Raw genomic sequence first — 27,760 nt, 5'->3', positions numbered from 1 at the left:
TTAAAAGTACATGCCCTACCTTTTAAATACATTGTACTCTGCCTTATGGGCTTTTTAGGGCCTACTCTAGGGGTGACTCACATATATAAACAAGCATTTGCAATGCAATCGGTCTCACCTTTTGGACCTTATATGTATTTAGCTATGCAGCACATTAGCCTGGGTGCTGAAAATCTACTGTTCTGTAAAATAGAGGAAAATTAAGCACCAAACTGTGTGACACGCCAGGTATGGGAACACATGGAGAGAAATATTGCCTTTCACTGGGAAATGGTATAGTCCAAAACTCTGTTTTTAATATAAAATCAAGGCCTTTGGTGGTCATATCACTGAAAATACAAGATTTGAAAACATTTTTATTGTCTACGGGTGCTCATGGAGGACAATTTCTATGGACTGGAATCTAGAGAATGCTGAAGTGATTCTGGTATTTTACTGACCTCTGCTGGTCGTTTTCTATTAAAACAGTTAAATAGAGGCAGTTGAACAGAAAAGTCCTAGGGTTGATCTCCAGAGCCCACAAAGTACATACACATATAAGTATACACTAAAGTATATACAAGAGGTCTCAAATGCTCGACCTAAAAAGGCAGTTTTAGGCTTGGGAAATGGGTTATTTTGCCAAGACAAACTAGCAGTTTAAAACCGCATACAGCTGAAATAGAAGGCCTGGGACAAGTTTTAAGGTACTACTTAAGTGTGGCACAATAAGTGATGCAGGCCCACTAGCAGCATTTAATTTACCAGCCCTGGGAATATGGTATACCACGTTTCTAGGGACTTCCAAGTAAATTAAATATGCCACTCAGTTGTAAGCCAATTTTACCATGTTTCAGGGAGTGAGCACCAGCACTGGTTAGCAGTGTTTACTGGTGCACAGAGTCCTAGGGACAACAAAAACGAATTTAGGAAAAAATAGGAGGGGAGTAAGTATAACGTTTGTGGAAGACCACCCTAAGGCTGACAAGTCTAACTACCAGCATCATCTCAGGGGAGGCCCCAATCAAGGCAGAGTCAGCGCAGGAGCTGTAAAAGCCAGAAGCGATCAGGTGGGTCCATTTTGTGAGCGGGAGCTGAACCACATTGGACACTAGGCAGGAACAGCACCATCAACTCCAAGACCTACCCAAGGCACCGGAATGGCATTGGGGAGGCAAAATGTTCTCTTGCGCACTCTTTTGGGTGACCTATATCACTGGAAGAGGCCCACCTCAAGGACTTGCTCATCAAATACAATTTGGAGGGGGTACTGGAGCAATGCTGCTTACCCCAGTGCTTATATCAGGACTGCGCCTAAAAAGGTTTAGCCTATCAATCTTTGATGGCCTTGGAATGTACGTACCCGTACTTTTCTCATGCACAGGGTTGTGTTTGGGCCCCAGGCACTACATAGAAATGGTGTGCAGGTCAGAGAGCGACATCTATTGGTAACAAGAGTTGACCAAGTTGAAACCAGACATCTTCAGAGTAGACACTCTCCTATTTTAAACAGCAAAATCAAAACATTTTTTTAAAGCTTTCATCTGAGAACAATTCTAGGTCTGTGTCAAAAGGTGTGAAAAAAATGAACTGACATCAATGCTCTGGGGTGGTGCCTTGTGTGATGCAGTGATATCATGTCCAAGGTGGATTCCAGACCCGAGATGGAGTCATGGCGCTTCCTACCCGTTCTTGCAAAGTTTCCACATCCATTCCAGTGCCTAGAGAGATTGAAAAAGGCACAGAAGTATCTAAAAGAAATAAAGCTACCCTGTTTGCTAAGTGAGGTGTTGCAATGCACTGGAACGCCAAGGCAGTCCCAACCTTAGTCAAGTGGATTTGTGATCTAGTTTTTTGATAGGAACAGATGAATATCTATGCTGAAGAACTACCAGAGGCCTCTAGGCCTAAAGACTTTTGGGCGCCACTTACCATGTACTTATTAGAACACCCTGACCTAACATAAGTGTATGTCATAAAGTCAGATATTGGAGATAAATGTAGTGGTATGATGTGAAGGGGCATTGGGGTAGGGAGGGAGGAGGAGGGCCGAAGTTATATGAAAAAAAAACACCATTGTATACTAAGTGATTTGAAATCGCTGTTACACTATGACTTTAATAACTTCTCATTTGAACACTGATTCAATAAAAAAAAGCAACAAAAAAAACGTTGTCCATTATCAACCAAGCCTCCCCATATATACAGCTTATTCTATGTAAATTGATCAATTTTCCACATGCGACTAAAGAATGAAACCAAACCCCACCTTTACACAAATATGCCAGGCTGATAACATTATAGAATTATTCCACACAATTCTACAAAAGAATTTACGTGATCACTATTTGAACTTTGAGAAGAGAAGTACCTAACAATTTCATGATGAGGGAGAAGAGCCCCTTAAAATTTCCTTGAAACAATACCAATACCCTCACGAAACAAACCAATAAGCTGGCAACACAGGTATTGAAGTCCCTCAGAACTACATCATGGAGGCAATTAGACAAGTTACTGCTATGAAAACCAATCCCACTTCTAGATGAATGGCTACAACACTGGCAGTTTATTGACTGAAGAAATAAAATGTTAACTTTATATCCAATTTATGAACATCACATCTCATCCCTGCTACTCAAAGTAAAGAAAAAAAAACAAGGATTCAATCACCCTGAAGGCTGATCACTTTAGTAAGTGATCCACGACCACAACAATATCTGAATACCTGGACACTCAACTACAGCCTTTTGTATGTGCAGTCCAATCGTATATTTGGCAAAGTAAATATATTCTACTTACAGTTTATGTCATTCCTTGGCAAAAAGCTTGTCTATTAGCAACATTAGATGATATTCAAGCACTAAGCTTCATTTTTAAAACAATGCTAGTGCAATACATGGAAGCCAACTTAGTGATACTGAGACTAGTGAACATATTCTTGAGACAATCTGTTTACTTTCAATTGTGAACTTTACAAACAAATCCAAGGCAATGCCATGGGTGCCTACGTATGATGCAAATTCATTAATGGGTTTGCTTGACTGCAAATATAAATGGGAAAAGCACATCTTAGAATATCAGTATAGATCACATTCTGGGATAGATTTATAGATAACATAATATTAATACCCTAGGAACAAACTAAATACTACATCAACATCCAACTAACTTACAACATCATTCACAACTGCATAGCTTATTTGGACAGTTATAGCAAAAGTGGTTCCCCATAATCTACAATGTATTGAAAAGAAACTGTTACTAATGCATCATTACATGTGAGCAGTGGATATCCACTGCACCAGTAAAAAGGTCACCAAAGGGGCATATCCATGAGAGATGTCTGCATGCGCCATAAACCATAGTGCGTATCCAGGCATGACGACAGATCAAAATACCATTACCCATAGTGAGATCTACACATACTGTGTTATCCAGCCTAGCCCATGAAATATTTAGCCACGGTCTGTCCGTCGTGGACTGTTTATGCAATGGAGTTCTGAAACTGTTAAGGTTGGGTGGGCAAGATCTCACTCATCATACCCCAAAGGGCATGAGAGTATCAGCGCAGAACAGAGATTCTGCAATCAGAGAATGCAATGCCAAAATAATAGAGGAGAAAACCATCTTGGCAAGTGATCAATGCACTTCGATTCTTTATCACACTGAGTAGTAGGGAAGAGTCATATTGATTGACTTTGCTGACTGAAGCCTGCACCACAAGATTTTCTTGTATTGGGTTTTGAGTTTTGCCAAGTCGCAAAATTTCAATAAAGATTAGCCTTATTTCCACTATTGGATACTGCATTCCCAACACCTCAGTTGAGCTACACACTGCAGTAGAAAAAGGAGGCATATTTATCAGTCAGAGGCCCAAATTGAGAGTCCAATTCAGCCTCTCATATCCAGATCATTAGCATTTTGGAGGTCTACATATAATACATCATCAACGTAGGGAGGGGGGCAACAAAGTGGTCGCCCCCTCATCACCCACATCTGACCCAACAGAGAATGAACATTAGTATGCAAGACTTATTTAAGTTAACCACTATTTGTCCTCTAATATTATCAACAACATTCAAGATAAGTGGGTGATATTTTCATTGCAAACTACCAAAGAACAACTTTATTCTTGCTTGTGAATAACACACATCCATATATTTCACAGAAACACTGAAAATTAACTATATTACTACTATGAAGCCTGTGATGCATTGACCATAATTTTCTAATATATGTGGATTGAATAAATGACGCATAATACATTTTACCATTCTCTTTCTCAATTATAGCTTCTGCAACTAGTGGATACTACTTCACAATGTCAAACAAAGTTATCATTCACTGGATTTGACTTATTTCAACAAGAGTGCTAGGTGACCTTCCCTCACTATGATCTTCTGTGAGACAACATCAGACTTGCTTCAAAGGAGTCTTGCAAGACATAAATTCCATTGGGATTTAAATTAGAATAATAAATCTGATTAGCAGCAACATAAAGCACTACTTTAACATTTCTTCCTTGTGGACTTGCAACTTCCTTAACTATGTTATCATTCATCCATCGCCTCTGTGACACTGTTTGTAAGTCTAATACAAATACACTTAAAACACTTAGTTTGAATACACTTAAACACTTAGGGCCATATGTAGGTAGGCCAATACCGGTCGGTAACGGCCGATTTTCGGTAAATATACCGCTACCGACCGGTATTTAGGCTTTTGAGATGTAGGGGGTTCATTTCTGTATTCGGTAATTTACCGAATCGGTAATTTTACCGATTCGGTAAATACCGAATACAGAAATGAGGTGTAGGGGGAGTGTGTGGTGGGTGTGGGGATTCGTTATTTACCACCAACTGAAAGTTGGTGGTAAATGACGAATGTCCCTGGTAATGCATTATTTGGCCCTTATATGTGTGCAATGTGGCAGACACACATGCCCTCAGGGCATGTATGTGTGCCACATGTGCACACATGCAGGAATCAGGGGTGCAACAGGGTGTCAATGTGACACCCTGCCACCCTTGATTGAGCTCCCCCCATTACCGATTCGGTATTTACCGATTCGGTAATGTTACCTGGCTTCCCATTGATTCCTATGGGCCAGGAGGTACAGGTTACCATTACCGAATCGGTAAATACCGATTCTAAAATACTGACACTTACCGAATCGGTATTTTTTTACCTACATTACATTTACCGATTCATAAATACCGAATCGGTAAAATTCGGTATTTAAGAATCGGTAAATGTAATTTACCTACATAAGGCCCTTAGTATTCTAATAAAATTATGTGTAAAGCAAATAATCGAAATTTGGTGTTTTTTGATAATCTTTAACACAATGTGTATACCATAAATGAAACCAACTGGTGTGCACTTCCGAATAGGTTCACAGTTATCTATTGTGATATTGGAATTACAAAACAGGTTTCAACACAGCATGGATGTTTGGGAGCAAGAGTCCTCACCCACCAATTGGTGACATGACTCATCATTGGGCTTATGCTCCTAGTCAGGCTGGCGCTGCAATGCCCGAAAGGCCCCTTGAGGGGGCTCTTTGCCAGAGAGCTTTTAGCTAAAAAAAAATCAGTCAACAGTCCAACACCTGCACCAGGACTATGTTGAGTAGGTGGCTGAAGAGGTGAAAACAATTTTAAAATTAACTGAAGGAAACCCTAAATAGATGCTTTAATATTATGAGGGTCTCTGTGAAGGTTAAAAACAATTGGGATCTTGGGGAAGGAAAATGTTAGTTACCCTGAAGGTATCTGTTTGTGTCATGTAGTGCTGTAGATTCATATGCTGGGCATACTCCTGCCAGCTAGTATTGGGCACGGAAGTGTACAGTGTGTTTTGTTTAAATAAGTATTTTCAAGTCACGAGGTAGGGTTTCTCCACCTATCTCTGGTAATACACGTGGGCATCGGCTCTATTGTTATATTGCTTTTTCTCTGCCATCGGGTTTGGATGTGAATTCCGGTCTTATACAGTAAGGTGTTCTTGCCGAGCCATCAGATCCGTTCCTTGTCGGTTGAAACAGCAATCCTGCATACTTGTCTGTCCCCTTCGCCGCGTACTCCTTCCATTCTATTCCTCAGTCGACGACTTCTACAATTCGGGGCTCTGCCTCTCGGACCACCAAGAAATGTCCAAGCGATGGAAAGGACTCTTTCCCATTGCTGTCCCACTTGGCATGCAAAATATCAGAGGCAGACCTGCACGAAGTTTGCAACTTTTGTTTGTGCCCTGATCATCGAGATGACTCTTGTGTGGTGTGTCTCGCATTCCGAAATAAAAAGATGCTTCACAATCGATGGGTGCAAAGCATTGCTTTGGCTTCCACTGTGCTTCGGCGGGAGGAGGAAGATGCTTCTGCCCTTTTCGGTGAACGAGAAGATGACCTGGAACTGCTGGGCATTTCTGGTGCCAAGATGGAGGAGGCGTTCTCACCGGATAGCATGGATTTAACTTGCTGTAACTTCTAAATACAATAGATGTCAACTGAGATAGCGCATCATGTACCAGGCATAATATATTGATCAGAGTAGCACTGACTAAATAGACAAGTGTTTGTGGTCTTACGTTTTGTTTTTGTTTGGGGTATGTCTTTTTTCAAATATGTTTTTGCGTCGCATTTTAATGCCATTATTCACAGATGTTCTAATGATTTTAATCTGATTGTGAGGTTTTACTTATTTATTTTTAATCTGTGTGGGATTGAATAAGCAATCTATGTCTGGTGTCCATGAAATATCTTATTACAAATTTAAGATTACCGTACTTATTTGGTATTAGTCTAACTACTGGTTTTTGCTCCTTCCTGAGGTGTGGCTAATGAAAGGGGTGTATGCACAGATTCAGTGGTGTGCTAATAACAAGATAATTTTTCTGAGGGGACATATTTTTTACTGATTGCTAAAACATCAACAACTTTTTGGTGATATGGAAAGGACCTATACATTGTTCCGAAGAATGGGTCTATACTCTGGATCCTTGCCTTACGTTCACAAATAACTGCACCTCCAATTACATTTATTTTCTAGATTTGTCAATCAGTAATGAAAAGGGTGTTTCAGTAACAAAAACCCATAACAAAAAAACGGGTCACAACAGTCTTCTCAATGGGGGCCACCATCCAAGGGCTCTTTGAATAAATCGACAATACAGCCAGTTTCTGCACTTTTGACAGAACTGAAGTAAACTGGCAGATTTCAAGAAACAATAGTTGGATCTTGCGGCAAAATTGGGAAAATAGGTTTATCCCAATACCATAATCCGGAAAGCAAGAAAACCGGCAATAAACAATTACAGGAATGCACTTTTGGAAGACAGAACTAAGGAGGACTACTCCAGATTAGCCTGTGTGACTACCTTTATCCATCAGTCTAATAACATCCAGAAAATTATCAGAAAAAGATGGGGTATTTTGAATTCTGATCAATTATATTTTGAGGAATCCTAATTCTCCTTTAAAAGGTTAAGTAACTTTAAGACATGCTTGTGCATACTAGGCCTAGGAAAGCAAACATGAAAATGGGCAGTACGAAACCTAAGCTCTTCCATCAGTCATTAACTACTATTCTTGTGGCAATTGTAATGAGTGCAAACTCACAACCCAAAGCAAAGACATCAATCTGGGATTACAGAAGAAATGGCACCTCTTAAACACACAAACTGCGATGCCAGCAACCATGTATATCTGATTACCTGCCCCAGAGGCTTTAACTATGTAGGCATGCCAACCAAGCAAATTAAGACCAGAGTCAATGAACACAGCAGCAACATGCGTTGTGGCCAGACCTCTACGAAACTAACGAGTCATTTTTTTAAATTCTAATCACACTCCTGATATCATCAGATGTGTGGTCCTGGAAACAGTTGATGAAAATATAAAAAGATGTCTTTTTGAAAAACCGCATACATGGGTTTTTAAATTTCAGGCCCATAACATGAACACTCTTTTCGATATTGTTCTACGAACTGCAGTGATTCATCGCTTTGGGGATGGAGAATTCTCCACAAGATATTTGAATAATTCATATGATTACCACCTAACTTTACCTAAACAAGATTGACATTAAACCTTTAGGAATAACATTCCTGTTCTGCCTCATTTTATACTATAAATTAATAAATTAGTAATTTGAGCAATATATTTATCTCATTAGACTTGAGTACAGTAACAGCCATTTGCATATCCTTCTTTCTAAGAGGACTTTCTTCAAATGTCCTCTGCCTTCCCCTTTGCCAATCTTCCATTCAATATTTCTTTCAGTGCACTTATAATACAAGTCTGAAACGAAAATAAATATTGTTTTGACAATGTCCCCACTTAGGGATATCTCTTTTTTTCAATACACAATTATGTTCTAAGAATACATTTGTGGTCAGTTACCCTGGTTATGTCCAGGACAATGTCCTTGAATAGAATTACACCAGTCTTATATAGCGCCCAAATTAATTTTTAGAGAGACACGTCATTCAAACAACGCGCATGTTGCCAGCAGGTTAACAGTACAGTCTTTTACCAGAGCGGAGCACAAGAGCGGTGACACACTTGGCATGCGCCATATGCTCTAGATATCCTAACTGTTTATAGACACACGTCATCCAAACACCGTATGTGTTGTCAAAACCGCCAGCAGGTTAGCAGCACAGTCATTTACCAGCACAGAGTGCGGGGACGCACTTAGTACGCATCACATGTCACTTTACTTTCCTAACAAGGAGAGTTTTACAACAACTCCCTGTCTTTAGTCGATATCCATTCCAGATCCACGGAAGCGGGTAGGCTAAAGAAAGGGACACTCCTGTGAACAAGTAAGTGGCACTTTTACTGACCTTGGCTCAGCAAAACCCATTTGCACCGAATTACTTCTACAAGGTGAGCTCAATCTTATGTCTTTTTTGCTCACCCAGATCGTTCTTACCAGGGTCTCTCTTTGTGCCCTTCGACGGGAAAACACTTATGATTAGTCTCAGGGGAGACCTCTCACTCAAGCATTAACAACATATGACCACGACTACCACGTTCTATGGCATTAGTTGTTGCATGTTTAATACCTCAGTGTGAATAGCTTTGACCTGAATGTGCATGAGCTGGATCAGTGAAAAACAGCATATTTGGATGAGTTGAAATTACTGACTCCTTCTTTATGACATTATATACATATATATATATATGGTTTATGTTGTTTCGTTTCGTCCTCTTCCCTTTTCAGGTCCTATCTCAGCAACGTATCAAAACCCTTGATTAGAGGGGTAAATATTCTTTCAGTTGTGTAACAATAGATGGGGATCTACATAGGGGCACTTCTTCAATAAATCCTGAATAAGGCATAGCCCACCAAGTCGATTAGACACTATATTATTGGTCCTGATGAATTGTCACTTGTCAATTTAGGGAATTTATACGGTAAGAAACATGTTGACCCAGATAAGATCTTATGGAGCATAATTTCTCCAAGACCCCCATTATTTTTAACAGTAACAAAGTCCCTCATATAATAAAATAATCTATTTAGGGGGTTCCTTTAGTTAATTTTCATCTTCATTGTTTTCAACAGTAACAAAGACCCTCATAAGATTAAATAATCTATTTAGGGGTTCCTTTAGTTAATTTTAATCTAGTTTTCATCTATTCCGCCAATCTACTCTATACAATCCTGGTTCAGGTGGTTGGGCTGTTGGCTGACTTTTCAACTAAAAGTTGTCCGGCAAAAAGCCCCCACAAGGGGCCCATCGGACCTTGCAGAGCCAGTCCAAAGAGGAGCAGTAGACCAATGATGACACATGCCACCAATTGGTGGGTGAGGGCTCTTGAACCTAAAACATCCATGCTGTGTTGAGCTCTGTTTTGTAGTTCCAGTATCAAAACACATGACGGTGCACCTATTCGGAACTGCACACCAGATGATTTCATTTATATTTTGGGAGGTAGTGTGCTGGACCGATTCTATTCCTCTCCTCCCTTTTCATATGAATGTGCCAATTTGTATACCTCCAACATAATGCTTATTTTGACCCGACATGAAGGCACACAAAGAAGGCACTAGTGTCTCTTTCCAAAAACAGACAACGTATATGCATGTGGCAACACAACTTGCAAATCAACTAAAAACTTAAGACTGACTAGAAAACAAATATTTGGCGACTGGTGAGTTTTGATGTCACACCTTAATTAAAAATAATATGTTTATATTATAAATATAGATCTTGCTATATTGCTGTCTTTTCCTACTGAAACACAAATCCCTAGGACAGTTTAGCACAGTGACTAATATACTCACTGCCTTCAGAAGATAAACCAGTTTTAAGTTATTGTGGCTTGCCTGTTTTCTGTTTGGTATTGGGGGACACCTCATGGTATAGTGCGCTATATAAGTTCCAATAACATAACAGAATATAACATAAGAGCTTTACCACATAATCTATATTGTGGTAAATCATCAACAATATATGGGATTTACTTTGACTTGGCATTGCACGATGACATTAATATTAAGATCAATGCCTCCTAGTTTTTATTATGTATGTTATTACCACTAATATGTAAGAGGGTGTATAAACACACTGTGATATTTACAAACATTTGTTAGGGTATGGGGCGTCACAAAATAAACCAATAATCAATAAGAATGACTAAGTAAAATCCTCAAATCATGCCTCGTATCGGTCTCGTTGAGTTACCAGTCTACACTAAAGAAGTCAGGCTTTGCACATACTTGTCCTGGCAAATGTATCAGACTCCCTTGATGATACTGGTACAGGGATGTGAGAAAGTGCCTCTTTTGCGTGGTTAGCCTGCTAACTTTTGCCTGTTTTTATGTGGTTTCAAATGTAGGGAACGGGTCCCTGCCAACCAGGTCCCCTGTGCCAGCGCTTGTTCCCTAAAAAGAAATCCCCAATTGGTACTTGTGTCCCCTATATGTCCCTAGCAAATGGTACCAAGGGTGGCTAGAGCTTGGGAGCTGGAGAGGGTCCCCTGGGACCCCCAGCACTGGGACCATGACCCTGCCCCTGCAGCCTGCATGCCCCAGTGAGGGAGAACATCGACATGGCATCCTGCCTGGGTGCCATGCCAACCAGCACTGCCAGTAGGCAGGGGTAAGTCACCCCTCTAGCAGGCCTCACAGCTTTAAGGCAGGGTGCACTATACCACAGGTAAGGGCATATCTGCAGGAGAAGATATGCCCCATCTATATTGGCATCCATTCGTTGATATTGTAAACACCAGTGAAATCACAGAGAGTACAGGGGCTGGAACCTCGAGAACTCGAGTTCCACAGCACCATGATGGTTTCACTGAACACATAAGTGGTTGGTAACAAACTACTCCTTACAATAAATCCACACTGAAGCCAGTGTGGGATTTATTTTACCATGTACTCAGAGGGCACCTCAGAAGTGCCCCCTGAAAACCAACCAACCCTGGTCTGGTCCCTGACCGGCTGTAGGCAGCAAGCCATCACAAGACATGTTTCTGGGCCCCTGGGTAGAGAGCCCCTGCCCTATGGGGCCAGAAACAATGCACATCCTGGGCAGAGGTGTCGCGCCTCCTCCCTCAGGATGGGCCAGTGATCGAAGAGGGAAGCTTCAAAGGCCTGCCGCCTTTGTAATATGACCCCCAGCTTCTGCCGCTAGCAGCAGATGGCAGCCCATGGTTTATACTCCAACTTTGGGCAGGAAAACCGGTGGGAAAAATTCAAAACAATAGGTGTTCCCACCTCTGACAACCCCAGCCCTAAGGTGGGGACGACGAGGTGAAGCACAACTTTCGATCCGCGCCATTTTGATGATGGGGAGACCCCTCCAAAAAGGGCAAGGTCTATGCTGCCCTCCCACCGGAGGGTGTCATAATAGAGGATGTAGTCACCCCAGGTAAGGTGCCCATTGGCCCTACCTGCTACTCCCCTAAAACGCCTCCTAAAGTTAGTATTTAGGTGCTTTCCCAGACCTAGAAACTAGATCTGTGGCGACCTAAGAAGAAAGAAGATGACACTGCAGAGAAGACTGTAGATGACGACTGACTTGACCCCATCCTTATTGGCCTGTCTCCATCTTCTGTGAACCTGAGACCTGTTTTGCAGCCAGCGACCTCTGAAACCCCTGGGAGGACTGTTCCTTTGAAACCCCTGGGAGGACCTGTCCAAGAGGAAACAAGCTCCAAGGACATTGGCTGACCTTTTCTGCCCTCCACGACAGCACCTACAGTGTGAAGCCAGAGGCACCCCACAACTGTCCCCGGTACGAAGACTGAGATATCCAAAGATACCCCTGCACCAGAAGCCCCTGGGCCTTGAGGAGTTGAACTGACGGTGCTCCTACATCTCTACTTAACTCTGCTGTCATTGGTCTTCTTCCTGCAACCTCCGGTGCCACGCCTACAGCCTCTTGCCGAATAAAGAGACTCTTTGCCGAATGTGCTGCTTTGTGGGCCCCTCAGTGCTTAACATAACCCCCAAAGCTTGGCCCCTGCAATCGATCTACTTACCTGCAAGCAGTGTGGCTCCAGCACCTCCTGTCTCCATTGGAAAGCATTGGGTCAAACTCCGAGTTTGACCTCTGCACCTGGCCGTCCTTGTGCCGCTGGTGGTTCAGTTTTGGTAAACACCTGCAGTTTTGGTAATCACCTGGCCCTTGCTGACTTTAGGCTCCAAAGACTGGTATTGAAAGTGCAATACTTACCTGTTTTACTGCAATATTGTCTTCCCCATAGGATAACATTGGACTGTGCTGAACATTTTTTAAGTGTTGATTTTTTCAAAGTAAAAAGTATTTTTAATTTAAAACCTACTTAATTTATTACTAAGACATTGGTCTTAAAATAGAATAACAAAGTATAGTTTTCAAAAATTGGTCTGGATCTTCTTCTTGAGTCGTGTGTCCATTATTGATCATTGTTGTGCAATAAAGGTCTTACACTCCTCTGTGTTAGGCCTAAGACTGCTCGTCCACACTACCACTAATAGACCACTTTGGGCTTTACATTGAACTCTGTACACTCTTGGGGAACCCCTGGACTCTGTGCACGGTATTACTACTTAGTGGCAATATCATATACAGAGCCAGCTTCCTACAAGGGATTACAGACCATATACATCTCTGCAGTGCACCTTATATTTTGGTTTCTGGATAAACTGGTTTGATTCTGTTGATACAGGCACATAGATGCTTGAGAGCGAAGAGCATTGCATGCACCTTCTTGCTTCTCGTAGTATCTTTTTGTTTCACATTTTTGCCCACAAATCAAATGTCACAGCTAGACAAGTAACATTTTGGTTACTACTCCTTCAAGGTGCCATTATGTCATCTTACACTACTCTTGTCTTTAATCATCTTTTCTGTGATTATACAGATTCAGAGGAAAGCAGAACTTAAAATACTGTGCAACATTCATACTGCCATTTCATAAGCATGCTTAGTACTGAACTTCCAGGATAAAGGTAAATGATTTGGGAGCACCATTCAGTAAAAGTTTAACAGATTACACTGGCCTCTCAGATCTACTTTAACTCTATTTCCTTGAAAACGCTCAATGCTGTATTGGTCTGAGAAAAACACGTCTGCTGAACATTACTAGATGAAACAAAGCCTAATCAATGTTCAATAAAATATACAATCAGTTGGATAGGGATGGTAACAATTGAAGACTGATGAACCAAATATGTGCTGGATTTCTAAATCCAATGAATATGCAATAAAGAAGCTCAAGAACAATCACATTTATCGGTATCCTTATTTGTGATACATATAGTGTGCATAATGCTGCCCCACTTCAAATAAACTTACCTGGGACATGGTTTCAATACTCAGGACATCAAGAACTTAAGGAGTTATCTTTATTTCTTCAACCGTAAGGTACCGCCCAATCAATCACTGTTTGCCACTAACCCTCCGTCACGGCACAATTATTTTGTCAGAATGCTGAATACGGGAAAAATGGTGGCGACTGCACACAGAAAAACAAGAGACACAACTCACCCCTTCTACTCCATCCTGCTCCTTTGTCTCTAGGACCTACCTGAAGGCGGCAAGGGCTCACCCCTGGAAAATGTGCCTCTGTCGGGTCACACAATACAGACTGTATGCTGAAGATGACCTGCTCTTGACAGTATCCTCTTTGAGGAAAGACAATCTGACCCAAACTTCCTGGTTAAATTTTCGAACTTGAAAGAAACACTGGAACGAATTAGCAGTAGGCTGCTGTCCAACTGACGAGTACTGTGAATAGAAGCTGGATTTCCATATTGGCAATGGAAAGATGTACATCCACTTAGACATAAGTGGACTGCTTTGCTTCCCAAACATGCAGCTGTGCACTGCCTGTTCCTTCAACGCTAGGACTAAAGGTGCCCACAAAGTGTGTTTCTTTTGTAGTATATGAATGCTTTCTTTTATTTGCGTAATTTCATTTGTATAGTTCCTATTTTTGACGTACATGTATTTAAGATGTTAAAATGTTGCTCTTTTGATATATTATAACTGTCTACACACTGCATACCACAACTGTTTTAAAATTGCACATTTTAACATAACATCCCAGAAAAAGGGAAGCTCACTATAAGACAGTATCTGATTAATATCTTTGCCTAGCAAACCGTAACAAATTCTATCAAGGCAAAAGTAACCCTTGATGCAAAGAAGTGGCCTTTTAGGAGAGTTTAAGCACATTTGATGTGACTGTCCACATATTAAACCGTTTTAGGCTGAAATCATGCAACATGAAAAAGATATTGCGATATCCCAGCCCTTCAGTTCTCCAGCAATTGGTATCTTTCATAGATTCACATGCTTGAACCATTTCCCATCGTGAGAGTCCTACAGTAACTTTACAATAGAAGTATGAAGCAATACCTGCCAGAAAAGTCTTAAAATAGTGCTATTTGAGTAGCACATTTCTCTCACTGGTAAAAGACTGGAACTGCAGTCAATTAGGTGAAAGGGTCCCTAGCCTCAAACATTCCAGAGGATATCTCACACAACAGTTGAAAGTATTACAATACTAATAGAGCGATTCGGGTGAGCCTTTTCTGGGGAGGAGAAGGGTGAGCCACATGTGGATATATAAAAGATACTAACACTGGAGAAGTAAAATGTTACTTAGCCTGTAAGCATCTGTTCGTTGGCATGAAGAGTTGCAGATTCCCATGCTGTGCATACTCCTACCATCTAGTGTTGGGCCTGGTTGAGTGCAAGTTGTTTTTGTTCAAACATCTCTTTTCGAGTCACAAGATACTGTGACCCCACCTGCTGTTTGCAATGCACATGGTCATTGGCCCGATTGTTTGATTGTTTTTCCACAAGACGGATGAGGATGAAGTTGGAGCAAAACGACACAGGATAGAGAAAGAGAGAAAAAAAATAGGACCATACAAGAGAATTAAGAGGGTAATGGTAAATGTAACAGCCAGAGGAGCATGGGGAGGAGGTTGGGCACATGTAAATCTACAGTATTACATGCCACAAACAGATGCTTACGGGGCAAGTAACATTTTACGTTCAAGGCATGTGTGGCTGTAGATACAAAGGCTGTGCATAAACTGTAAAGCAGTCCTCCGGCAAATGGTGGCTTGCCAGTGGATGCTGAAGAAAACAGAAAAAGGGTATGAAGTACAGACTGACCAACATTCTCTTGTTGGTGGGCTAATACATCTACACGGTAGTGTTTAGTAAAAATGTGTGGATTAGACCAAGTAGCTGCTTTACAAACGTCTGCTATTGGGATGTTCCCCAGGAATGCCATAGAGTCTTCTTTCTTTTTGGTAAAGTGGGCCGTAGGAGGAACAGGCAAAACTCTTAGCTTTTGTGCAACAGGTTTGGATGCATCTAACAATCCACCTGGCTTGGCCTTTGATAAGACCTTCCTTTTATGTAGTTGATAAAAAGCAACAAACAGTTCAGTTTTTCGAAAGGGCTCCGTTCTGTTCACATAGTAAACTAAGGCTTGTTTTACATCGAGGTTTTGACGAGCCCTTTCTGCAAATGAGTCAGGTTGTGGAGAAAAAACTGGGCGTTCTATAGACTGGTTGAGGTGAAAAGAAGAGATCACCTAAGGAAGAAATTTAGGGTTGGTGCGAAGGACCACAAAGGTTCTTCCAAGGTTAAGGCCTGAAGCTCACTAACACGCTTTAGTGAGGTGATGGCTACTAGGGAAGCTACCTTCCCAAGAGAGTAATTGGAAGAGATATACCTGGAGGAGCACAACTGGGTGATCCATAAGTCTGGTGAGGACAATGTCAAGATTCCACACCGGGGCCAGAGGCACCTGGGGGTAATGACTCATTTGAGTCCCTCCATAAAAGCGTAAATGACCGGAATACTGAAGAGAGAGAGATGTTGCCTATTCTAGAGATAAGCAGCCATAGCCGCCAATACTTTGCATGCCAGTGAGGACAGTAACGAAACGGTGTCCATACCATCACTGTGAGGACATAGTGGGGTGGGGGGGGACGCAGTCGGGAGACGGAAGAAGGCTCCTAAAGGATGAAGGCTCACAAGGGACGCTAGGTGGCGCACCAGCGAATGGTCGCCTTCGTGTAAGGCTCCCGCAGTCCGGCGACACTTATCCTTACAGATCTCCTTAATTGGCGACCCAGAAGGCTGCGACCCCACCAATTGCATCCTTGAGAGGTCTGGCGTGGACTGTCCAAGTCCGGTCCCGCTAGCTACTACCGCGAGGAAGATAGGCGCCTTGGAAGATCCGGCGCCTGCTGCGGCAGGAAGACGGGTACCGGCCCGCTGGGAGACGTCCGCTACGCGAGGCCGAGGCTGCACTGACTGCCGTGGGCCGCTGCCGGCTGAAAAGTGGCGCGAAGCGGATTTTGATTGCCGACGCAGCGGGAGAGGCCGGAGCGAGCCCCCCCCCCCCCGGGATCGCAGATCGGAGGCCCTGTCCCCCCCCACTCCCGCCCCACCGGAGCTGCGGGGGAGCCGCGGACGCTGGCGACAGGGCCGGGCAGGTTGTGAGGGGCCCCACTGCGACTCACCCCTTAGGCGGACCTGCGGAGGCTGACCGGGAGATTGAGCATTATGTCCGGAAGGGGCTCGCAGGGCGGAACTGACCGCCGTATCTGATCGGGCTGGACACTCGGCGAGAAGGCGCTGCTCGCTGAGACAGGGGGCCTGCACGGCGTGTCCCCCCGACTGACACTGCACACCAGCGGAATAGTGGTGCCGGGGGGAGCAGCAGCAGAGGCGGCCCATATCCCCCCCCTTGGGAGCGGCGACAACCGCACCAGCAGAAGACGTCGGCCGGTCCGGCCCAGGCATTGGTGCTTTTGTCGGCGAGAGCAAGACGAGGGGTCATCCCTACCCCTCTCACGAGTCCTCAAAACAACGTGAGCCCAGACCTGCTGCGGAGGGGCCTGCGAAAGGGCCGAAGGAGCGGCCTGACCTGCCGGCGGATCGCGATGGGCAAGCCGGACGCGCGACAGCCCAAGCTGTCTTTCGATACCGGTAAGAAAGGGACCAAATCATCGGAGGTGGTGCAGGCCCCGGCTGGAGTGAGTGGAGCTGCAGTGGATTCCTCGGCTGCCTCGTCGGACATGCAGGAGATGCTGCGCGAGATGCGCCAGGGATTCGCGACGATCGCAGACAAAGTGGACAGGATCTCTTCGAGAATGGACGCTGTGGTGCATAAGCTGGATGCGCATGAAGAGAGGATAAAGGGTGCGGAACAACGGATATCAGACGCGGAAGACACGGTCTCGCAGCACACCTCACAGCTTACCAGGATGGATAACTTACTGCGTATCATAGCGTCCAAGAACGAGGATTTGGAGGCGAGAAGCCGGCGCAACAACGTTCGCATCCTAGGGATACCGGAGACGACCAACGTAGGCAAAATGGAGGAATATGTGGAACGAATGCTCCGCACAGCGATTGGCTCTGACGTGTTCTCGCCTCACTTTATTGTGGAGCGAGCGCACCGCTCCCTGGCCCCCAGACCGAAACCGGGGGCGACTCCCAGGCCCATCATTGCCCGGTTACTAAATTACCGAGATCGGGACGCAGCCCTGCGAGCGGCGAGGAGCACCCGGTCTCTATCGTATGAGGGCAATGCATTCACATTGTTTCCAGATTTCACGCCGATGGTCCAGGAGGAGCGCAGAAAATTTATGGCGGTGAAAGCTAAGCTGCGGACACTGCAACTGGACTACGCACTGCTCTACCCAGCGAAACTAAGGGTCACGTACCAAGGCCGTCAGCGGTTCTTCACGAATCCGCAGCAGGTGGAGGACTTCCTCAAGCACTACAAACGCTCCCGCAACTCGGGGGCGGAGGTGGACGATGAACAGGCACTGCGGCCCGGAGAGGGGCCGGACGGCGAACTGTAAGTAGTGTGGATGAACATTCACCACTATCCCCCGGGGTTGAAGAATTGAACTGCTGGCGCAATTGGAGAAAGCACAGCTTTGGACTGGTGCTCGGCGGCCCTCCCCGGGGCTGCGGGGCGGGAGGACATTGGGAGGACCATGGAAGGGCTGTAAGTGTTTGCTCTAGCACGAGATATTTGGGGATAATACTGGACGTGATTACGCCTTACGTTGTGGATTGCGGGGAGGTGGGGATAGCATGCTGGGGTTGCCAAGGTTTCTAACGCCGGACACCCCCTCTCGGACCTCGTGCTCGGCTGCCACATTGGTGGACGACCGGGGAGAATGAGGGGGAAGTAGTGAAGTCACCTAGGCGAACTCCCCGAAGGGAAATACCCGAGAACTTATGGGGAGCTCTGGGGATAGTTATCGCCCCTGTTCGGGGGGTGGTTGGGGGAGGGACGGGGAGGGAACATGGCTGGCAGATTGGGGTTTGCTTCAGTGGGTGGGGGGTGAGGGGGGGGGGTCGTTGGGGAGCGGGGAGTTCGGAGTTTCAGGTTGGAGGAGGGAGTGTTGGGGGGGGACGGGGGTATGTTGTTTGTGGAGAGTACTTGGGATGGAGGGATTGAAGTTGACTGTGCTGCTGCCTCTCTTGGGGCTCCTGCCGCTGCTGCGGAGGTGTGATCGGTTGACCGCAGGACTGTATGTGAAGGTGAGGGACTGGGAGATGGGATGCTGCCGGGAAAACGAGAGTGGGCCGAATGATGACTGAGACACCCAGGAGAGAACGGATTACGGTGCTATCGTGGAATGTACGGGGCCTAAACGACGCTAGAAAATGCAGGAAGGTGTTGGCGTACCTAGACCAGCACCATATACAGATAGCGCTGTTGCAGGAGACACATCTTGCCCCCCGAGCGCACTATGCGCTGGCTGGTAGATGGGCGGGGGTACGCAGTTTCTCGTCCTACTCAGGGTATGCTAGGGGGGTAGCGATCTGGATCAAGAGGACTGTGCCGTTTGTGAGGCTTGGTGAGCGTGTGGACGCGGAGGGTAGATATGCGCTGCTTTGGGGTAGGCTGGGCACTGACACCATCACGATCGTGAACTGCTACGGCCCCAATGTTGACTCGCCAGGGTTTTTCACGCACCTATGGGGACAGATGCTCCACGTAGGCTCTATGCATATTTTATGGGGAGGTGATTTTAATGTGGCTCTGCCCCCTGGATTGGACAGATCGGATAGTGGTGTTCACTACAATAAGAAAGCGAGGGAGGCGCTGGCGGGTATCTTGGAGGAAGGCCACTTCATAGACAGCTGGCGCTTCGTACACGGTGGGTTACGGGAGGGTACGCATTTCACAGCTTTTGCCAACTCCTGGGCTAGACTGGATTATTGTTTCGTGTCTCGGGGCATAGCGGTGGATCTGGGGAAGGTTGTGCATCTACCAAGGACATACTCAGATCATTGCCCGGTGCTGGCCCAGATAGCACTTCCGGGATATGGTGTAGCGCCCGCAAGATGGCGGCTGCAACCCACGGCCCTTCTGGACCCGCTATTTCAAGCAGAGCTGGGGGAGGAAATTGCAGAGTTCTTTCCCCGCAATAAAGACTCGGTAGATAGCGTAGAAAGCATCTGGGAGGCATTCAAAGTGACGGTTAGAGGCTACTACATGGCGAAAAGCTTTGGAGTCTTGAAAAACTTACGACAAACGCTCGCGAAACTGGAAGGGGAACTTAAAGGGTTGGAGACTAGGTTGAGTCAGGGACAGATGGGCCCCCTCCATGCAGAATTTAGGGAACGTCTTACGCAGTACGAAAAAGAGGCGGAAAGGGAGGCCCGGTTCTGTGGCAAATATTGGCAGGCTCGCAGGTATTGCGAAGGGGAGCGGCCTGGGCGCGCGCTGGCGGAAATCACTCGGCCGCCGCGCTACAACACCCACATACTGGAGCTGAGCACGTCGGAGGGGGGTACTAGTCGAGATACCCATGGAATCCTGGAGCAATTCACTGCACACTACAAGGATCTATATACCGCGTGCAGTGTAGGCGAGGTGGACTTCGGGGGGTTTCTCGACGATGTCGCCCTGTGCTGGTTGAGTGATGACCACAGACAGTTCCTAGGGGCACCGTTCGCATTAGACGAAATTCGGGAAGCCATTATGTCTCTTAGCAACGGAAAGGCGTCGGGCCTGGATGGGCTGCCGGCGGAATTCTATAAAAGCTACGTGGATATTATGGCCCCCGTTCTTAAGGAGGTCTACGAGGAATCTTTGGAAGTAGGAAAGTTGCCTGGGTCCATGAGAGAGGTGTTGATCACCTCGTTGTTGAAACCGGGCAAGGACCCTACCGACTGCGGTGCGTATAGGCCACTATCGCTGTTAAATTGCGACGCTAAAATCCTGGCGAAGGTGCTCGCTAATAGATTATCGCTCCTAATGCCCATAATAGCCCTCCCAGACCAATCCGGGTTTATCCCGGGGCGCTCCACGGCCAATAACTTGCGCACTCTTTTCTCCCTAATGCATACCATTGCGCCGGAGTTGCCGGTGGCGGCCGTGTTCCTCGACGCTACCAAAGCATTTCACTCCGTAGAGTGGAATTATCTATTTGCTATCCTATTTAGAATGGGGTTTCCGAAAATCTTTGTTGCTTGGGTGCGCTTGCTGTATACGGACCCGAGAGCGAGGGTCTTAATTAATGGTGAAATGTCGCGCCCGATCTCCTTGACCAGAGGTACGCGCCAGGGGTGCCCATTGTCCCCGTTGTTATTCGCTATTGCGATCGAACCACTGGCCTGCCGGATTCGACAATTGCACAAGCCGAGCGCTTTCAAATGCGTCCAACGTCAGATAGACGTGTCATTATATGCTGACGATTTGACGCTGTATGTGGTGGATCCGGAGACGCAACTTCACCCATTGCTCCGGGAATTCTTGGTATTCGGCCGGATATCCGGGGTGCAAATTAATTGGCAGAAATCGCAGTTCTTTCCTCTGACCCCTGCAGTACGTCGCTTCCCGCTGGAGTACCCACTCGATTGGTGTGATACCGATCTGCGGTACTTGGGGATACAGATCTCTCAGACTCGGGAAGAGACTGTGCGGTTAAATTATGGCACGGCGGTAGCAAAGTTGACGGAGGATGTGACAAGATGGATTTCCCTGCCCTTCACCATGGCTGGGAGGGCCTCACTCATTAAAATGGTAGTGCTGCCCCGGTTCTTATATTTCTTTCAGAATATCCCTTACTACCCGGGTGCATTTTTCTTCCGTACACTCCGCACGGAACTGATACGGTTGTTCTGGGCTGGAAAGCAGCCAAGATTAGCATGGTCTGTTATTACCCAGCCTTATGAGACAGGGGGGTTTGATGTCCCTGATTTTATGGCATACTACATTAGTGCTCAGGCCCAATTTGCGTACCACTGGTTTGCGCCCACGCCCTTTATGCCGCAGCTGGCTGTGGAGGACTGGACAGTTCGGCCGCTGCCACTGAAGGGCATTATTTACGGCCCGGTCGGAGCGCTCGACACTCCGGCGGCGACGGTTACAAGCACGATGGACGCATGGCAGCGGATTCTCCGCAAAGTCGCGCTCCCCCTCTTATATGCGCCTGGACTGCCCCTAGCTTATCACCCGGAGCTCTCCCTGTTGCGGGAGAAGGGGTTCCAGGAGATGTGCGCTGGATTGGGGGTTAAGACATGGGGGGATCTCTTCCTGGACGGGCGGTTTAAAACGCGGGAGCAGTGGTTCCAGGAGGCCCAGCATACCCCGCTGGAGATCTTTTATTATCTTCGTCTGCGGCAGGGGCTGAGGGTCATTCTTCCACACTTCCGAGAGGAGCCTGAGGTGGTAGGGCCTCTACAACTAGTGCTCACATCTGCGGATGGCAAACATCTGGTCTCCCGCCTCTACCGCAGTATTCGAGAGCATAGTGGCGATGGGGGCGGCAAAGCGCTCCGGCTGTGGAGTGCGGATCTAGGAAGGGACGTAACGGAGGACCAATGGGCGTACTGCTGCGGGATGACCTCGCAGATAGCGGCTAGCTGCAGGCTACGGCTGATCCATTATAAATTCCTGCAGCGCATGTATTATACGCCTGCGAGGAAGCTGCGGTTTCGCTTGGCAGAGGATGACAGGTGTGAGCGTTGTCACATGGAGGGGGCGGACTTCTTACATCTGGCCTGGCTCTGTCCGGTGGTGGCGGAATACTGGACACATGTCCACAGGGCGCTGACGACTATGATTGGAGACGCGGTTGAATGTGATCCGCTTACGATGCTGCTGGGCTACACCATGAAGATACCCAAGGCGCATCGGAAGTTTGGAGACATCGCCCTGTTGATGGCGAAACGGAGAGTCGCTTGTCGGTGGGGGAGGGGCCGGGCCCCGAAGTTTAAGGAGTGGATTGCTGACTTATTACACTGTCAGGAACAGAACCTAATCTATGCGGAAACACAACCAATGCGTAGTAGAGCCAAGGATATTTGGGACCCGCTCAGAGCATATTTAGGGGCAGAGAGCACTACTGAGCCGGACGGAACTCAGGGGGCGGGCGGGGGCGCGACTAGGGACTGATGTGGGTGGGGGGCGGTGGTATGACCTGGATTCGATGGAATGATGCTGTACAGAATGGACATGCGAGTTGCTCGGTCAGTGCACCGTAATGAACATAAGCTCAGGGTGCGCAGATCTGAATTGCGGCGGTAGAAGAGGGATTACTCCTCGCCACCGGGCCTCCGGGCTGTCGGATATATGGCTGTGTTTCATACAGATTATAGCAAGGATTGTGATGGACAGTGGCCGGCCCGAGAGGTTGTAGGCGTGAGGCTGTATTGTAGATGTACTCTCTCAAATAAAGGTTTTGAAAACTTAAAAAAAAAAAAAAAAAAAAAAAAGGATGAAGGCTCACATGACCCCGAGGTCGACAGAGCCACCCGGTCGAAGCATGAATCGACAACCTGAAACATAGGGTAAAGAGAACCTCGAACAAAAACAAGACAGAGGTAGGGAAGGAACCCACGTTAACCAAAGAGAATACCACGACGGGGTTGAAACCGAGGTACGGGAGCACATGTCAGAGTCAGATGGCAGGAAGCAAACAATCTAACAATGGAGCCAATGACCATGCGCACTACCAGCAAGAGGAGGAGGCCTTGTATCTCATGATATTGCCTCCACTGGACTTACTTTGCTTGCACTAACCAGGATACTTTCAGTAACAGAATGGTCATTGATGATATTGAGGCTGTGGTGCTAAATGTTTGTGATGGGACTTGTGATATTGTAAGGTGGCATAATATTTAAGAACCAAGTGGCAGGACATCACACATCCTGGCACAAACTAATCAAGGCAATACAGTCTAAGCACTGAAAATATGAATCATCTTAAGAAACGTTCCACTGCATAAACCATCACATGCCTTAAACTTCATTAAACAGAACCGTTTTTGTCGCTTGGGATCAATTGAAAGAACAAAATTACTATTCTCATTGGAGGATAGTCCAGAGAACATCCCCAGCATTATAGACTAATGGCTGAGATTATATTTTGGTTGATTTAATTCTGGATAAAGCTCTACGAAAACTCATGCACTCAAATGTTTAGGAAGAATCTAGTCGAAAAGAACACCTTGGTAGGGATCAATGTTGAACAGTGGTTCCCAAACTGTGCGCCGTGGCTCCCTGGGGAGGCATCAAACCTAGCCAGGGAAGCGTGCACCCAGAACGTTAATGAATTTTATGTTGAAAGGTCTGTTGGCTTCAGTTCAGCTAATTAATCTTAAATGCATGATGTAGATGATTTGTAAGTGACATGCCTAACTCTGTAAACATAGTGCTTAATTGATGGCATGTCAAGGGAGATGACCTCCATATTTCACTGGATCCCCATGTTCCAACACTCCCAAAGTATGCAGAAGATACCTGATTTATTTTGTTAGACTCGTTAATAGTTACGTTCTTTTCCAAATGCATTTTACACCAATGCAAGTTATCAGGAAAGTACTGTTGTCCAGTCTATTAAACACATTAAGTATTATTAAGTATTAACACTTGTACTTGAACCATAGGTACTACCAGTACACATTTCTTTCAGTACACACACACATTTCTAGACAGGCCTGCTCTCTATCTTTGAGCCACAGGGAAGTAAAACACCATATATGGCATAATGTCAACATTTGGAAGCCGAAAAGAGGGACCTTAAATTTTTTTTAAAAATCAGAGGAATTTATCTGGATGCATTGATTTGGAGGCAATTGTAGGGAGGAGACAGCAAAAATAAAGCTGTATGTGGTTTAAAAAATCGTGAGTCACCCTGCTGAGACAGGTGTGTTGGCACGTATGACATGGGTAGAAATGGAAGTGCATGCAAATATTCTTCAAGCGCAGAAACTTTGGCAATGGGGCCTACATGCATAGGAGTGCTAACTAGCACTGTAAGTGGGTGAGAGGGTACTCTAAAAAAGGCATGGGCAAAGAAGTGTAACTAGGAATATTTGATTAGAGGTGCCTTAGTAATACAAAACACCCTGCGTATATGACTATAATACCTTCATCAGCTTCATCCCAATGATTTTCAGGGAAAAAAATGCAAGTACTCCTGAGGCCGGGCTTACATCCCCCCTTCCCTCCAAAAAAAGTAAATGGAGCCACAGGTCGGAAAAGTTTGGGAACCACTGATGAAGATGCATGGGTAAGTGGGTAAAAGTAAGCTCAACGGAATGTAAGAAGTGCAGATTTTGTGTGACTTTTGTGCACAGACACTGTATCGACCTTTTTTTATAGGGATGTCACAGCCTGACGTGGGGGAGTACTGAAACAGTATGTTAACCTATGAAAGATACAATGCCGAAGAAATAGTGCTAGAAGTTGTGTAAAAAACACGTGTGCTGCTTCTTTTTGCAACAAACTAGATAGCAGCTGGCTGGGTAAAAGTGATACAATGTAGCTTGGCACAATCTTCAAGCCAGCTGTACATGATGGTTTAAGTCAGCAACAGTTTCAGTGAACTTCCCAGCATAGGTGCGCACATACATTTTCACAAGTGGGGCACAGGTGATGCAATATGGGTAGATGTAAGGGCAAGGAATGCCCCCCACCACCCCCAGTATTTCATGGAGGTTTGTGCTTAAGTGGTTCCACATGGAAAACATTCTTCATGTGGAGGCAGAACAAAAAACATAACGTTGCATTTACATGTTTGAAATAACACAAGTAATTCAGGGTGGATCAGAGTGCACCTAGCATGCTAGGAACATGCGAAGAACGTCACAAACAATCTGATGGTACACACTGGTCACTTTGTGAAATATAGCAATACTAAATCTACCCCTAAATCTACCCCTTTGTGGCAGTACTCATTTTTCAGTGAGCTGACTACATTGTTCTTAAAATAAAATGTAAATAAAAACATGCCAGGTAAACCTATTTTTGAATCAAAATAGAAACAAAGAAGTGAGAAAAACTCAAAGTGTTTTAATCGCTGTTGTGGGTATACTTGGTATCTCACCTGCAGCCTTTCTTCGTCGTTTGACCTTATCGCATGCACCAATTTTCTTGTGAAGTTCTGGAGTTTGGAATATTTTTGTTTCTGGTTTTCCAGATCACTTTCTATACATTTGACCTCTTCATTCTGAAAATAAAAGTCAATATTCAGAAACTTTACTCAAACCCTTCTGTGCAAATACCATGGTAAGAAAGAGGATATTTATTTGCAGGGTTTTCTCTGTAAAGACTCATACTATCTAATCTGTTGAAACACTCCAGGATAAAAGAATGCTTAACGTTTTACCAAGGGACTATGTAACAGCAGTCCTTATGAGAAAGGTTTTACATACAGAAATGTCCTAACATTTTTATTACAATAAAATACTAATTTGCTATGAAGCCAATACAATACAACTTATTTCAAAATATCTATGGAACATAGAGCTAAGGGCTACCAGTATATTTCAGTTTGACTGCTGTGTAACAGGCAATTTCCTGTCAATTTTAAAGCAAGAGAACAACATTGTTTTTTTAGTATACAAAAAAGGTCAGATCTGACATTATAAGTATATTTTGATACCGATATCTGTTCAGAGGTAAATATATACAATGGAGTACAACTGCACATTAACAGATCTTTGGTTTGAAGTAGTTTGCCCTGAACTGTTGCCCAGGGAATAGAGATTTAAAAAACACACAGGTCATATCCTGTAAGGAGGTGTGTAAGGGTATATACTCAATGAACATGGAACGCCCCAATATGACCGACCTAGAGATAAGGTTGAACTCCTGTAATCGGGTAGGTGGCTCCAAACCGAAAGAGGCATTTTGGCTAAGTAAAGAGGAGAAATTAACGGGTCGTGCAGTCCGAGAACAGCATGCAGGGAGTAGAAATGGAAGGGCCTGCAGGGAGGTATAGATCCAACAAGGAAGAGAGAATAACAGGCACACTAAAAGAAAATGCTAAACATTCCATGTCTCATTAGTGAGGGGACGGGGTCCTGGCTTTTGTTGAGAGTGGAGATTAAAGGCGCAGGGACCAACATGAACAGGAGGGTGTTGGTACAGAGGAGAACAGGGAAGACAGTAACCAATGGATACCTGGGAAGAGGAAGGGAAGAAGGAGCAAATATTAGGAAAGAAACAGAGGAATCAGTCAAGTGATGATGCAGACTAGGAACATTACCAATCCTTACCAGGGAAACCTCCATGTTTCAGGTGAAAGATTTCCCAATCCACTTTGAGACAATGAGAGGTCAAAAGTGATAGCTGGGTCTAACTGAACATTTGCATAAGGGACCAGAGACTAAAATTGGGAATATGAAACTTTAAAGACTGGAGTAACCTTTGAGAGAGGACTCTATTTTCAACACATACACTTAAACAATACTCAACAAGTGCTGGGTTAATTTGAGCAAGAGATGTAGATGATATTTATGAGGGAAGCTCACACTGCATTTGAGTTGTAGCTGTTATTTGAAATGAACGCACCCACTGCATTTGCTCATCTCTACTGGTTAAAAGAAAGCCTACCCTCAATTGCTCCAGCTCTACCTGTTAGGTCCAAGGAAAGCTTGTACTATCTTTGACACAGCTGTAGCTGTTAACTGTGTGGGAAGCTTTCACTGCATTTGCCTCTACTGTAACAGTTTCCTTGTAAGGGAAGCTTGCTCTGCTACTACCCATGCAGTACTTGTGAGGGAAGCTTGCACATCTCAGTCCCATGGTACAGTGCATCTGCTCAGGGAGGGACACTTGACCTACTGCAACATATGATATTCTTTTTGAGGGAAGCTCACAAAGAGCAGTCTGTATTATCTGCTGTTGCCTTTGCCATCTCTGTCCATATCTGTCATATTCATTATTTGTACTTAACCTCAGTATGAATCTATTGCACAATGGTATAGTACTTACTAGCATTCTACTTTTGTTTATAAATATCTCAGAGTCTATTTCGAGCTTAGC

The 27,760-nt window shown here is 45.1% G+C and overlaps 1 protein-coding gene across 7 annotated transcripts in view; it reads right to left on the bottom strand.

Moving 5' to 3' along the window:
* Window positions 1-27,760, bottom strand: part of HDX (highly divergent homeobox) — a 355,483-nt gene that overhangs the window by 24,945 nt on the left and 302,778 nt on the right. For all 7 annotated transcript variants that reach the window (XM_085607817.1, XM_085607821.1, XM_085607815.1 and 4 more), the window contains one exon: window positions 25,818-25,940. In XM_085607817.1, coding sequence (XP_085463943.1) covers window positions 25,818-25,940 — 123 coding nt within the window. The remainder of the gene's footprint in view (window positions 1-25,817; window positions 25,941-27,760) is intronic.

The sequence above is a fragment of the Triturus cristatus genome, chromosome 5_2 (assembly GCF_964204655.1).
Source record: "Triturus cristatus chromosome 5_2, aTriCri1.1, whole genome shotgun sequence".
Taxonomy (NCBI): Eukaryota; Metazoa; Chordata; class Amphibia; order Caudata; family Salamandridae; genus Triturus; species Triturus cristatus.
This window is presented reverse-complemented; position numbering and strand designations above follow the sequence as displayed.